Source organism: Podarcis erhardii (assembly GCF_964252035.2).
Source record: "Podarcis erhardii genome assembly, chromosome: 16".
Classification (NCBI taxonomy): Eukaryota; Metazoa; Chordata; class Lepidosauria; order Squamata; family Lacertidae; genus Podarcis; species Podarcis erhardii.
Window position 1 is genome coordinate 35545492 of NC_138514.1, and position 15000 is coordinate 35560491.

The window sequence follows — 15000 nt, forward strand, 5'->3', positions numbered from 1 at the left end:
TAAATAAAATTGTGTATGTAAGTACAACAGCACATGCCCCATTTATTCACTGAGGCTGTGATCCATCTTCTGTGTGTACAGTGGGCTTGGGAAACTGCTATATTCTTAGTCAGAGATCATTGACACATCTTGGTTGGCATTGTCTACACCAGAAGCAGTGCACTGGGTAGGGTGGAGCTTCTGTGCTAGCTTCCTGTCTGATAGGTTGCTGTTGCTTACCAATAGGGGATGGGCAAGGAGGCTGATGTCATGCAAACATACTAGTTAGGAGCACTGGATTTGCTGCACCAGAGCATTTGCACTATTTATTACTTATTTAAACAATTTACATACAATTTAACTACAGTAGTCTCTAAGCAGTTTGCAAAAATACAACACAAGGAATATTAACTCAGTTAAAATTATAAAATCACTGAACATGCCCACCAGAATGAAAAAATCTTCAGTTGGCCCTGGGCGTTTAACAGGGAGTGGGCCTGTCTGACCTCAGCTGGAAGGAAGTTCTGTAAAATTGGCCCACAATCTGAAACCATGGCTCCTGGTGGATACAATCTGTGCATCTGGGCGCTGGGGGACAACTGTGACTCCCCACCCCACCCCTCGAAGACCTACGTGATCAGGACACATATATATGTGATTGGGTGGCCTTTGAGGTATCCTGGACCCAATTTGTTAAAGGCCTTGTAACCTGGCCCAGTAGGACTGGAGTCAACCACCTGGCCTCTCCTGGTAAGCAACAGCAGCCCCACCCCACTTAGTGAACCACTACTAAGAAATTAACTACATGCCAGTGGTGGGTGGAACCAGAGGAAAAACTAGGTGGATCAACAAATGTGACTCTTTTCCTTGGATGGGAGACTACACTCCAGTTGTGCAAATGTCAGAGGTTTAACACGTACGCCCATACATCTCTCCATCCCCCGTGCAGGCAAGTAAGACATTATCACACATCAAGATAATTTAGCCTGGAGAAGAGGAGGTTAAGGGGTGATATGATAGCCATGTTCAAATATATAAAAGGATGTCACATAGAGGAGGGAGAAAGGTTGTTTTCTGCTGCTCCAGAGAAGCGGACACGGAGCAATGGTTCCAAACTACAAGAAAGAAGATTCCACCTAAACATTAGGAAGAACTTCCTGACAGTAAGAGCTGTTCGACAGTGGAATTTGCTGCCCAGGAGTGTGGTGGAGTCTCCTTCTTTGGAGGTCTTTAAGCAGAGGCTTGACAACCATATGTCAGGAGTGCTCTGATGGTGTTTCCTGCTTGGCAGGGGGTTGGACTCGATGGCCCTTGGGGTCTCTTCCAACTCTATGATTCTATGATTCTAAGAACACAAGACTCAGTGAGGAGTGTGGGCTGGGGAGAGCCCCAAGGGCCAGATGGAGAGATTTAGAGGGCCACATTTCAGTCAGTCCCTGGTCCTGAGGTTCCTTCCCCTAGATTAGAGCGTGTGTGGACACACAGGACAAAAAGGCCACAAAACTTAAAAAAAAAAAAATACCCCCAAAATTATAAATGAATCTTACCTGTTGGACCTGGGTCTTCATTGATGAATGCAACATGTGTTTTCCATTCAGTCCATTTGACTTCATTAATCCTAGTTAGAGAATTCACACATTATAATGATTCATCTTTTACACCATGACAGAAACACTTCATGTTTTCAGATTTTTAATCAGGGCACAGTATTCATTTAATCAATGCACACTTAATCAGTATATGAAAAAGTAATGTCATGTTTTGAGCAGGGGCAGCTAACCTGTGGCCCTCCATATGCTGCTAGACTACAACTTCCATCATCCCTAACCATTGGTGATGCTGACTGCTGGGAGTTGGAGTCCAACAACATCTGAAGTGCCACAGATTGGCCACCACTGGTTCAGAGCATAGTTTCACTTTTTATACAAGATTGGAATTCAGTTTGTAGAGATGGGCGTATTTGATTTTTCCCTATGGGACATCAGTGGAGGTAGAGCATAGCCACCACGACTAGAAGCCTTGATGCAGTGGCAGCACAGTTAAAAGAGCAGGAAACTATCAGATCCCTTAAACATGCTATGTAGAGCTTGTTCGTTTCTCTCTCTAATAGGACACAGTTATCAAAACAGAGCAGCTTCATCCATTTCTGAACATCTGATTTACCTTAAACATAACCTGGTGTCATTCTCTGCCACTTTGCACCATTCTCCAAGCTGGAATTTTCTCCTCAGGAATTTTGGCAGGATCTTTTCTGTTTCCACAATAGTTCTTGCCCTCTGGTGGTAACAAGAAAAATGTTACCAGATAATGTAAAAATAAAATAAAAAAAAAACTTTTAAGAATGCTTATTGGTGGGTGGATTTCATACTTCTAGTCAAAAAGAATAAAGAAAAAGAGATCCCACAAACAGAAGGTGTGCTCACTCTTGGTCTACAGCAGGTATGGGAACCCACATTAGGCCCAGCATGGGCCTGTTTTGGCCTGTTTTCTCCAAACAATGTCTGCATTCCCCACACCAGATATCATACATGACTGCAAAAAGGATTAGGAGCTTGAAGTGAACACTTGATTCTTCCTTTGCAAACAGAACCCACTAATTATCTAGTCGAGGACTGACAGTGAGCCCCACTGAGATCACCCATGCTAAGGCGAGGGGACTAACTAGCTGTGCCGATCAGCTGATTGGTGCTGTCAGCTGACATTCTGTTTACAGGCATGGTTTAGATTTTGGCTGGAAGGATATGTCCACCCCACCCCCCCAGTGGTAATGGGAAAACCAACCTGAAGCCTCCAGATATGTTCGCTCTCCTTAGATATATCTTCCACCGTCTCCCCCATCAACGCGATCAACATGTTAAGGAGGAGAACGAAGGTCAAGATGACGAAGGAGATGCGGAGCAGCAGAAACAGAATGGGGTATTTTGCATCGTCGTGGATCTCCAGGTCACCGAGGCCTAAAGTGAGTTTGAAGAGTTCGATCTCGACATTCCCTAAAGTGCTGAAGTTACTGCACTTACTGTTTTCAGGGCAATCTATCAAGGCAGCAAGGGCTGTGTTTAAGAGAGAAAGAGAGAAGGGCACCTTTAATATTATATTGTATATTTGTAGAATGTCTTCTGTGTTCCTGTGCACTTTTCTGGAAGTTTACGAGGAATTCTTAACAGGGTCAAGAATGGTTGACAAGCTCCCCAAAGACTCCACAATCCTTGCATTTATCTTACCACATATTCAGAAGAAAACGTTGGGGGGAAGCTTCCACATTGCAGTGTATTGGAGACATGATGCTGCTCATCCACAGAAGTTTTGTTCACCATCCACACAATGCTGTCCCCACTAAAATCCCATCCCATAACCCCCCCCCCATTTAATTTGGATCTACCATTTCCACAGGGTGGTTTTGTTTTGTTTTGTATTTGCTGCATTTTCTGCAGAATTGGTACATCTGGGTTCAATGGAGAAATAATATGGTGCAGAGTGCTAGGATGATTTTCTGAGGAAACGACACAAAACTTGGTCGCATGAACTGCCATGTGGAAGATCCAAATCATATATTGGTACAATTTGGATTGGTGTAAGAGGATGCAAGCTTACACATTCCACTGAATGCTTTGTTGGGCAGAGCAGGGCTGTGTTTAGCTAGGCAGGCCGTGAGTTCCGCAGGCTTAGTCCAGCAAAGATTAGATAGCTCACCATTCCAGCCATGCAAAATGTTTTTAAGATACTGCCACCCTCCTATAATAACCATCAAATTCTGCTTACCTACACCGAATCCGAGCAGAAATACAATGTACACCACTAGAAACTTTATCACGTCATGCAAGATGACCTATGAAAAGAAAAAGAAAATGGCATGTTAATTAGAACCTCAAAACTCTCCATGTTACCGCTCTACCTCTTTCAGTAGTCCAAGTTATCCGCATCAGTGTGTTCAGTCTATATGCATTTGGAAAGCTGACCCCAAAAGCACTTTTACTGGATGCTGATACATTGTGAAGACAAAACTGGCTCTCTCAATTTGTCTGCATTAAGATGTGCTTCAGGGATCCTTATGCTGAACCAGACCACTGCTGCATAAGAATGTAAGAAAAGCCTGCTGAATCAGGCCCATGGCATCCTATTCTCACAGTGGCCACCCAGAGAATGTCTGTGGGAAACCAGCAAGCAGGACCCGGGCACAAGAGCTCTCTCCCCTCCTTCCAATAGCAGGTAAAGGAAAAGGAGCCCCAGACAGTTAAGTCCAGTCAAAGGCAACTATGGTGTTAGGCGCTCATCTCGCTTCAGCCAAGGGGGCCAGTGTTTGTCCACAGACAGCTTTCCAGGTCATGTGGCCTGCATGACTAAACCGCTTCTGGCACAACGGGACACCGTGATGATAGCCAGAGCCTACAGAAATGCCATTTACCTTCCCACTGCAGTGGTACCTATTTATCTGCTTGTGTTAGTATGCTTTCGAATTATTAGGTTGGCAGGAGCTGGGACAGAGCACCGGGAGCTCACCCCATGGCACAGATCCAAACAGCCAACTTTCTGATCAGCAAGCCCAATAGAGGCAGAGCATAGCCATCATCTATCTATCTCTGTGTTATCAAATGTTATCTCCATGGTTTCAGGCAGGGGATCTTTCCCCATCCTGCCTGGAGATGCCAGGGATTGAACTTCTGCATTCAGCGCAGGAGCTGCTCTTGCTCTTCCCTCAAAGGCAGGCCTCCTTGTTTCAAAAGAAGGAAAAATGGGCATTAGAAGAGCCAAGGTTATAGCCAAGTTGCTTATTACAAAAAGTAACAATAAGGACATGCAGCAGCTCATGCAGCAATGGAGCTGCCCTTCTGAAGGACGAGCACTTCTGAGACCAGGGTTCCGGAGATGGTGGACAGACAGCCGCAATCAAATATCGAATGGAACTTGGAAGTGCATACTTGCCTGCTGGATCATCACACTATAGATTCCCATGGACTGCAGACCCCGGGTGAAATACAGCATGTTGGCCCACCCTAAGGACATGGCCAAGACGAGGCACGCAAGGTGTTCTTTGTAGGAGAAGAAGTACAAGCAGACAGAGAAGACAACCAAGACTGCTTGTATAAAACTGTCAAGACACAACAGGGAAAAAGTTGCATCTGTGAGGAAAACTGGACAATTAAGAATCAGGTAGAGACTTTCTTAACGTGGGTATGTTACAACTACTAATGATGGGGGGCATTTGTCAATTTCAGTTTCTAATTTTCCATTCTAAAATTAATTCTCTGTATTTCTACATTGTGATTATTATTTTGTAAAGTCCACATGGAAATCCACCTGCATTTTAGTGCAAATTTCCTGAAATAGACGCTTTTGCATGCAATCCCCCCCCCCAAATAATGCGTATTTGTAAGATATTTTCTCCCAACACATGCTTTTTTTTGCCCATTTTTTCCCTAGTATTTGTATTTTTGCAAATGAACTGCATTGGGAAATCTGGAGGAGTGAGGATTTCAGAGGGTGGCTGTGCTTCAGTTTGCATATTGTATCAGAAAGCATGAATTAGGTAGGATGGCCTTTCAAGGCAAACAGAATCGAATTTCTCTCCCATTCATAATTACAGCACAGCCTTTTAAGATGCTAGTATTAAGCATCTTAAAAGCCACCCTGGCATCAGGAACACATTTGACCTTAAATGGCATATACATTTATATGTCTAAATCACATCAAGAGCTGGCAGAGAGATTAGAAAAGAGCTAAGGGCAGAGTTAAAGAGAGGCATTGCCCATGAGCCACTTAGCGGAGAAAGACTGGATGTTATTTCAGAGCTGTAATCGTTTGTATTCTTATGCATGACTTACAATGCGAAATGGAACCAAGCGTCAGATAGGATTGATTGGAGATCTGAAGGCCTGAGCAGGAAGATAGCTACGCTCTGCAAGCAGAAATAGCCAAGAGTAGATTAACAAAACACACAAACACACAAAGCAGTGACTAGGGATGGACCAATGCAGCAGTTACAGGCATAAGGAGCAGCCAGGAACAATGAGAGTTATAGCCTAGCAACATCTGGAGGGCCACAGGTCTCTCCTCCCAAAGCCATTCATTTTACTTTCAGGATGTATCTATAAAACACACAGCAGCTTACAAAGACAATGGTAGGGCCGCCCCCAGTTGGACTACAACCTAACAGATGAAGGCAAGAATTAGCACAGCCCTGTACATATATATTCAGAAGTAAATCTCATTAAGTTCAGCAGGGTGTACTTCTGGGCAGGCAGCTAAGGATCACAGCCTGAATGGGGCAGCAAGACTTCTTAAAGTGTTGGTCCTAAAGGAGGAAGTGTGCCCTTTGAGCTCTGCAGCAGGCAGCAAAATGTCTTGGGTTGGACTGAATGAGAGAGCATTGAAAGTTTCATAACAACTTATTTGGCCCAGATATTGAAGACACTACAGGACATAAAGCTCTTGTGGTACAAGAATATGTGGACTCTGACTATTGCAGAGAAAATAACTCACAAATTATGCAATTCTAAGGATAAAGAGGACCTGGAATATTTTAACACTGGATTTAATTTTGAAGTGTCAGATCCAGATGTACAAAACTCTTTCCCCAAATCACACAATTTGGCTATCATGATGTGTTTTGCTGCTTTTATTTTTATATATATATGGAAAATACAACCTCTGTACTGCTCGTATGTTTCATCATTTTGATTGATGTACTTTTGATTTTACATTAAAAAGCAAACAACAACAATTGAATCTCACCTCTTTAATTGCTATAAATATGGCCCCCAGCATCACTGTCACTTGTCCTGTCAGCTGGAGCCAGCTGAGGTCATCAGTCAAATTCAGAGGATATGGTGGAGCCTGTAAACAAGACAGAGGCAAGAGAAAAATTCAGGATGATCCCAGGACTGAATCTATATCCATTATTTAACATCCTAACTTTCAATTTTCCAACAAGTTGCGGTGAATTTGATGTCATGAAGTTGGGATAGGGAAAGCGGTCATGGCGCCTTTTCAGACCAGGAAGTGTGGGCATCTGGGGAGGTTTCAGAGTGCTGGAGAAACACTTAATGAAAAGGAAAGCATACACGACACCCGCTTGCAATGATGCAGTTAGCTCAACCTAATCCCCTTTATTTATGTTGTTGGCATCTGTCTGTCTCAAGAGATAATGAAGTACACCTCTGGGAGTGAAGTCAAACTGCTGTGTTAGCGGCACCAAATCGACCTTCCCGAGGCACAAGCCTGGGCAGTGTGTATGGAGGTCCTGGGCTGCCCACAGAATAAGACCCCACTCTCAGCCTCACTGATGTGGCCCAAAGGAAAGCGGAGCAAGACTTTGGGCACCAGCTTGGCTGCAGGAGTTGCCGGAAGGAGGCGTACACGGTGCCACCCAACCATCAGCCAGCAGGAGAGTTTCTCCTTCAAGTTTCAAAGATCTTGGAAGCCCACTGCACAGATCACTCAGAGCAGAGCTTTTTGGCTGCCCCTGTTCTGCGGAACAGCATCCCCATCAAGATATGACGGGTGTCCACACCTGCACTTTCCAGAAACAACTGAGAACATTTTTGTTCCAACCTCAACACTGAATGGAAACATTTCTGCCATGGGTGGCTACTAGTTTTTAAATTCATGTTCTGTTGGTTTTTTTAGCTGTTTTTGTTGTGTTTTGTATATCACCTTGGGACATCTGCACAAGGCAATTCATAAATAGCAACAACAGTAACCCTGCACACAACAATATAAATGCAAGCTAAAGTGCCCTGTGAATGAGGTACAAATGCAAAAAAGCATTTTTTTTGCAGAAGAAACCTTTCAGGGAATTGGAGGGCAGGTGCTGGCCCATAAAAAGTGTATAGCGCCGAGGTGTGAAGTCTTCACTCAAATCTTTCAGAACATTGGAAGGGTCTGGCTGCTACATCAGGCCAAAGGGGACCCAATCCAGTCCAGCATCCTGCTCTCACAGTGGCCAACCAGTTGCCCCAAAGCCCACATGAGCAACTCTCCCCACTTGTGATGCATTCAGAGGCATTTACTGCCTCCAGCAATGGAGGTGGAAGGTTGCCATTGTGGCTAGTAGCCATTGATACATAGCTTTCTGCTCTATGAATTTATCTAACCCTATTTTAAAGCCATCCAAGTTGGGGGCCATCACTGCAAATTTAACAGCTACGTATTTTACAAAGCAAAATGGGAGAAACAGTGGGGCATTTTTTTTGGAGGGGGGGAACACCTTACCATTTCTGCTTGAGGCCTGTAGTAGGAGATCAACGTCAGCAACACATTGTAGATGAAATATAAACAGCAGGAGACAAAGAACACATGTCTGGCAAACCTTTTCCACTTCATGCGCAACAGGGAATGCAGAGGTTCCAACGCCAACATTTCGTGGCGATTCTGCAGAAGACAAGAGAGGTCAGTCCCCCCCAGGGGGTCATCGTGACCAGATAGGGAATAAAATAATGAGCTCTTGGAAACAGACACAAGCAGTTAATCCCAGCAGAGCCTTGCCTGGAGCAGGAGAACTGAAAGCGTTCAATGGGTAGATTAATCAACTAATGCCTTAGTTGATTAACTAATGGGGAGCCTAGTTTATTATAGCTATTCCTTTCTTTTATATGTTGTTTTTCCTCCCTAGGAGCTCAAAGATGCCAAACATGTTTCCTGCTTCCCCATCATTTTGCGCTCACACCTGATTTGTGAGGCAGATTAAGCTGAAAGGCTGTGACTGGTCCAAGGTCAATCAGTGTGCTGGGTGAAGATTTGAACCCAGGTGTTTGCAGGCCTTAAGGACTGGCTTAATTTTAACAATGTGATATATGATGGTGGGTTAATGCTGTGGGCTGCATCCAGCTAAGGACCACTCAGAGCACTCCCATTAAAATTAAGCGACCTAAATTAGTCATGTCCGTCAATTCCAATGGGTCTACTCTGAGGATGGCTAATGCTGATGTGTTCTAGAAACAACCTATGTTGGTGAATGAATAGGAAAGGCTGATTTTTTTTATTTTTGTAGAACTTTTCCAGGCATATTAAAAGCAAGTGTGAGCTCTAGTTAGAAGTGTTTGGATGTGTGTGTGTGTGTGTGTGTGTGTGAGTGAGAGAGAGAGAGAGAGAGAGATTTGTTTTAATTGTATTGTTCCATGTAATACCAAACACACACACACACACACACACACACACACACACACACACACACACCACTTTGCAAGAATCCAGCCAGCCAGTCAGCGGTGTCCATTCTGGGGTACTCCATTCCATCCACTATCCATTTTCTATCCTTGCCCCTGCCACAGTCACAGCTCTAGCAGATGCTCAGGATTCCATGGCAAATGGGCACATCCAGTTGTTGTTGGGCTAATTTGGAGTTTCTCTCTCCCTTGCAGGATTCCCACCCCCAAAAAATGTTTTTCTGCAAAGCTTGGAGCTCCTCCCTGCCCCACGTCTGATGTTACCATCCTCTTTTGCATAGATGCTGCCGTTTGGGCTAAATATAGATTTACGCTTGGAAAATTGAACACACTGTTGGTATGTAGGATTCCTAAAGCAACACTTTTTTTTTTAAAGGGTGCATGAACTTACCCCGATATTTGTATTGTAGACAATAATATCCAGCAAGGAGTTCTCCGAGGTGGTGTCCAGTTCTGTCAAGTCGTACAGGGAAGACTGCACAGGTCCATAAGCCCAGTCAGTAAATTTCCTGGAAAGGCTTCTGTTTGGCTTGTCTCTGATTTCTCTGCTAAGAATGTATTTCAGAATCTAATGGACCAAAATGGAGATATGTGAGCAAGTTAAAAGTCCCCCACTGACTAATAAAAAATAAATCATAATCAACCATTAGTCCAGATGGCTATGTGATACCTCCACATTCAGAGGCAGTCTACCATTTGCTGGGGAGCAACTGATGGGACTAAGTTATGAGATCTGGCTCAGATCTAATCTTGCACACTGTGCTGTTACCGCATTCATTAAGTCTGGCAGTGGCTGCTAAGCTCCCACAGACATTGCATAACTAGCATATTGCTGTACCACCTCCCTCTGTTGTTGCAACCAAATGAAAACTAAATTTGGCTCTCTTCCTGTTGCTCCTACCCAGTGAAGTCCAAAATGGCTGCAGAATCTACAGCAGCCTGAGGGCCACATTGTGTTGTAGGCAACCTTCTGAGGGCCACATGCCAGTAGAAGGCAGGAACGAGAGGCAAAGCAATAGATGCGCTATGTTCCAGTCATACAAGACACACACACACACACACACACCACATATCTCCTTATCCTGTTTGCAAGCAAGCAAGAGACTTTATTGCAGTTTAGGGACATGTTCCAGTCAGGCAAAAGCATTCATGGAGGGCATGGAGCAGTGCTGGTAATGGTGTGGCCAGGAAAGTGTTAAGAGGGCCAGACAGTGGGCCACATTTGGGCCCTGTGCCTGAGGTTCCTGACCACTGGACCTCCAGATGTTGCTGGACTACATTGTTCCTGACCACTGGCCATGCCTGCAGGGGCTAATGGAATCCAAAACCATCCAGAGGACCACAGGTTTTCCTGGTCTACCCCAAAAAATCCACATATTTCCAACATTTCATAATATGCCACCTGCCAGGGTCTCCTCCTTTTTCCTCCTTTGCTTCCCAAGTCAGGCTTACCTCCAGCTTCCCAGTTTTTGCAGCTAGCTGCAGAGGCGTCAAACCATCCTTATTCTTCATTGTCTCCAAATCCCGGTTTCTGCTTTTCAAGAGGATGGCGTCGTACATCTTCCTCACAAAGTCATTTTGCGTCTTAAAGTCTTCTGCGACTGTCACCAAGGCATGGAGTATATTGTTCCCCCTCGAATCTTGGGAAGTGATGTCCGTCTTGCTGTTGTTCATTAATAGCTCGACAATGTCTGGCTGGTTTGTGCAGGCAGCTAACGCCAGGGGTGTCTCTCCTGAGGAAATAACGCATCATTGGAGTTGTTGCTCTTTATATTTTTAATTTAATGGTATTAGGGATGTCAGTTTCAGAGGGGCAGTTCTCAGTTTCTCATTTTTCCAATGCTTCACATTTCTACACCAGATTGTGATTTATTCATTTTTTATAAAGTCATTGTGAGAATTTAGCAGCCTTTCGGTGCAAATTTCTCCTAATGTACACACTTGTGTGTGTAGCCTTTTGCCTGACATACACATTTATACAAGCAATTTCATGCAGAGTTTTTATGTTGTTTTTACTAATAATTGCATTTTTACACAGACTTCCCCCTAAGATATATGAGCTTTTGCATACATTGTTTGGTTGGAAATCTGCAGAGAACTGCAAATTTCAAAGGACAGGTGTGCTTCAACTGATATATTGCTTCAAACAGTGCTGGTGGGCTAGGTATGCATTTGGCTGCAAGCTGAAGCAAATTTCTCCATCTGTATGTGGGGAAGAGGACACGGGGGTCCTCCTGATGCAAACATCAAAACATGTGGATACCAGGCAAAACTGCATACTAGTTTGTGTAACTTAGGAGAAAATTTGCACTAAAGGTGCGGATGAATTTTCCCGAGGACTTTTCAAAATTTGCAATTATTTAGGAGAAATGTTGAGAAATGAACTAAAGATTGGGATGCTGGTAAATTGAGAGAAAACAAAAACAGATTCATCCATCCCTGTTCCCATGGCATCATTGCATCAGCTGGCCTCCTGCATTCGCTTACCAAAATAAAAACCTTCGTGCTTGTGTTTAGGATTGAAGAAGATGCCTTGTGCATGGGCGTTCACATCCGCTCCTTTCTCGATCAGGGTCTGAGTAATGTCATACTGCCGTCTCTCAATGGCAATGTTTAAAGCTGTCTGTCCTGGAGAACAAAGAAACACATGTACCTCAGGTAGTGCAATGGGCCAGGGTGTGTGGTTGCGAACCAGAAGGTGGTGGTTCAAGCCCACCCAGGGGTAGCTGTGGGCATTGCAAGAGCTTGGACTAGATCAGGGGTTGGACTAGATCAGGTTGTCAACCTGATCCCTACCGCCCACTAGTGAACCTTTCAGGATTCTAGGTGGGCAGTAGGGGGTTCTACGGCACAAGCTGATTCCTCCTTCCATTGAGCACTGGTGGGCGGTAAGGAAATTTTACCACCAAGAAAGATGCATTAGTGGGTGGTAGGTATAAAAAGGTTGACTACCCCTGGACTAGGTGATCCTTTGGGCCCGTTCCAACTTACACTTCTGTGAATTTCATTCTGCAGTTCCATAATTTGTCACCCACTGATATTTAGTCTTGTTTTTGCTAAAACAACATTTGCATTTGCTTTGCAGATTGGAAACATATTTTTGAGTATTTATAAACCTCCATTCCCTCCTCCCATCACTTAACAGTATGCATTAGAACATAAGGATCCAGAAGTGTTGGCTGGTACACATCAGAAACCCAATCCAGCATCCTGTTTTCACAGTGTCCAACTAGATGCCTGTGGAGAGCCTGAAATTAGGGTGTCCCCACTTAGGGGATGTTTAGAGCTGATAAAGGTAAAGGGACCCCTGACTATTAGGTCCAGTCATGGCCAACTCTGGGGTTGCGGCATTTATCTAGTTTTATTGGCCAAGGGAGCCGGCATACAGTTTCTGGGTCATGTGGCCAGCATGACTAAGCCGCTTCTGGTGAACCAGAGAAACACACGGAAACACTGTTAACTTTCCCACCAGAGCGGTCCCTATTTATCTACTTGCACTTTGACGTGCTTTCGAACTGCAAGGTTGGCAGGAGCAGGGACCGAGCAACGGGAGCTCACCCCATCATGGGGATTCAAACCGCCAACCTTCTGATCGACAAGTCCTAGGCTCTGTGGTTTAACCCACAGCGCCACCCACGTCCCAATTTAGAGCTGATATTCAGAGGCAATACTGTCTTCAATGGTGGAGGCAGGACATAGCCATTGCTAGCCCTATCCTCCATGAACTTGTCCAATCCTCTTTTGCAGTCCCCCAGGTTGGTGGCCATCACTGTCTCTTCCAGGAGCCAATTCTACGGTCCACCCTGAATCTTCCAACATTCAGTTGCGTTGTATGTTATAGTCCAAAGTTATAGTGTGATGAGGGGAGCAAGTATGTCATAGGGGAATAAGTGCTATGATACTCATCACAATATTCTTTCAGGTTTGAACGCAAAGCACAAGTACTGTACCTCTGTAGGCCTCTTCTGTGTATGCAGCATTGATGAGCCTTTCTAAGATCAGGTTTTCTTCTGCAAATGAGAGAAGTATTTTCACAATTTCCTTTGTGTTCTCGTTGATGTTTAGCAAGGCTTTCATTAGGCAGGTCTTGCCTGTGTCAGAAGAGGTCATTTTTTTCATCAGATAGTCTGGCAAAATAATAATAATAATAATAATAATAATAATAATAATAATAATAATAGTAATTAAAACAAGTGCTTACATAAAATCCTAGCATTGGAGGGAGGCCATTGTAGGTTTCCTGCTCAGTTCAGGAAATCCAAAGAATTTCCATTAGATGACTACCCATCTTCGGTTTCAAGAGCCCTAGCAAGGGAAAGTGCACTGCTTCTCTAGGTAACTTTCTATTAATTAACTGCTCTTGCCATTAAGACGTTTCCCCTAATGTATGAGCAAAATCTACCATCCTTTAAACTACCACCACTGGGTGGGGGTGCCCAGTTGGCAGTGACCCTTGACAGGGCCTTACTAGTGGTGGCTTCCCATTTGTAGAACGCCCTTCCTAGTGAGGTGTGTCTGTCTCCTTCCTTATTATCTTTTAGGGAGAATCTAAAACAGAAGAACGAAAGCAGGATCAAGCCAATGGCCCACCTAGTCCAACATCCTCTTCTCACTGTGGCCACCTGGATGCCTGTGAGGAAACTCACAAGCAGGATTCGAGCATGATGGCACTCTCCCCTCCTGTGGTTTTCCAGTAACTGGCATTCAGAAGCATTACTGCCTCTGACCATAGAAGCACTGCTTAACCATTGCGGCTAGTAGCCATTGGCAGACTTCTCCATGAATTTGTCTAATCCACTTTTAGAGCCATTCAAGATGGTGGCCATCTCTGCCACCAGCCATCTGATAGCCAAAAGACACTATTCCTAGCAACCCAGAAATTATTAACTGTGAGAGTACGTCTTGGTTTTAGAAGCCTTTAACTGTTTTTAGACATTTTAATTCCATCTTATTATTGATATGTTTGGCACTCTGGGCTCCTTTGGGAAGAAGGGCTGGGTACAATTTTAATTTAATTTCTGAATACCTTGGACTGTCAGGTTTCTGCAGGCATGGGACCGATCCTTCACTTCGGCAAGGAGGTGCTGGAGTTCTTCTATATTGCCCTCTGACACTGCCCGAAACAGATACTTCTTCAACTTTTTCCGACGGTTGTTTTGCCGAGCGCTTTGAGATGAATTAGTGCTGTATTAAAAGCAGAAGAATGTTGGCATGGAAGCAGAGAAATGGTTGCAGCTCAGCCAGGAAGTTCAAATCTCTCTTCAGCCGCAAACTCTCTTACGGTAAGCCTGCCCTGTATTTACAACGTGAGATAATAATACTGGTCCACCTTGTAGCGCTGATAAGATAATTTGTTCAAGATGCTCTGGACACTCAGATGCACGCTATGTGTGGGTAAAGGGCTTTGCTTGTAGCTTGGTAAGTTTAAAACCATTTCCTATTTGTCCAGCTACTGTATATGTATATAGTGTTAAGGACTTAGCTGAGCAAGCTTCAGCAAGAACCTGGGTTTACGATGTGAACCAGGGTTAAGTGATAAGCCTGCATCAGATCTCGTCTTGTTCCTATTCTCTTTGAAGTTGTTTGCTATGCATGTTGTTTTTGATGAAGGTGATGATTTTATTTCCATCTTGCCCTTCCAGAGTTGCCCAGGGCAACAAACACCAAAGTGGTAAAACAATATAATTAAAAGTAAGATAAATATAAATACAAAGCACTTGAGAACAGTTAAAAGCATCTAAATGTGTTTAAGAACATCTACAAAATTTATTTGATTGGCAATCATTCCTAAAGGCACATCCAAATCGATATCTAGCCTGGTGGCTTTGATTTTTAGACCACACCGGTGGGAAGGAGAGGA

At 44.1% G+C, this 15000-nt stretch overlaps 1 protein-coding gene across 10 annotated transcripts in view; it reads right to left on the reverse strand.

Moving 5' to 3' along the window:
• Positions 1-15000, reverse strand: part of TRPV3 (transient receptor potential cation channel subfamily V member 3) — a 36694-nt gene that overhangs the window by 2062 nt on the left and 19632 nt on the right. For 9 of the 10 annotated variants that reach the window (XM_081844111.1, XM_081844114.1, XM_081844113.1 and 6 more), the window contains 13 exons: positions 14167-14324; positions 13091-13267; positions 11628-11768; positions 10593-10873; positions 9532-9708; positions 8188-8346; positions 6709-6810; positions 5799-5872; positions 4900-5065; positions 3739-3805; positions 2761-3029; positions 2143-2255; positions 1527-1597 (listed from right to left, as the gene is read on the reverse strand). In XM_081844111.1, coding sequence (XP_081700237.1) covers positions 1527-1597; positions 2143-2255; positions 2761-3029; positions 3739-3805; positions 4900-5065; positions 5799-5872; positions 6709-6810; positions 8188-8346; positions 9532-9708; positions 10593-10873; positions 11628-11768; positions 13091-13267; positions 14167-14324 — 1955 coding nt within the window. The remainder of the gene's footprint in view (positions 1-1526; positions 1598-2142; positions 2256-2760; positions 3030-3738; positions 3806-4899; positions 5066-5798; positions 5873-6708; positions 6811-8187; positions 8347-9531; positions 9709-10592; positions 10874-11627; positions 11769-13090; positions 13268-14166; positions 14325-15000) is intronic. The other variant, XM_081844109.1, reaches the window with a different exon arrangement.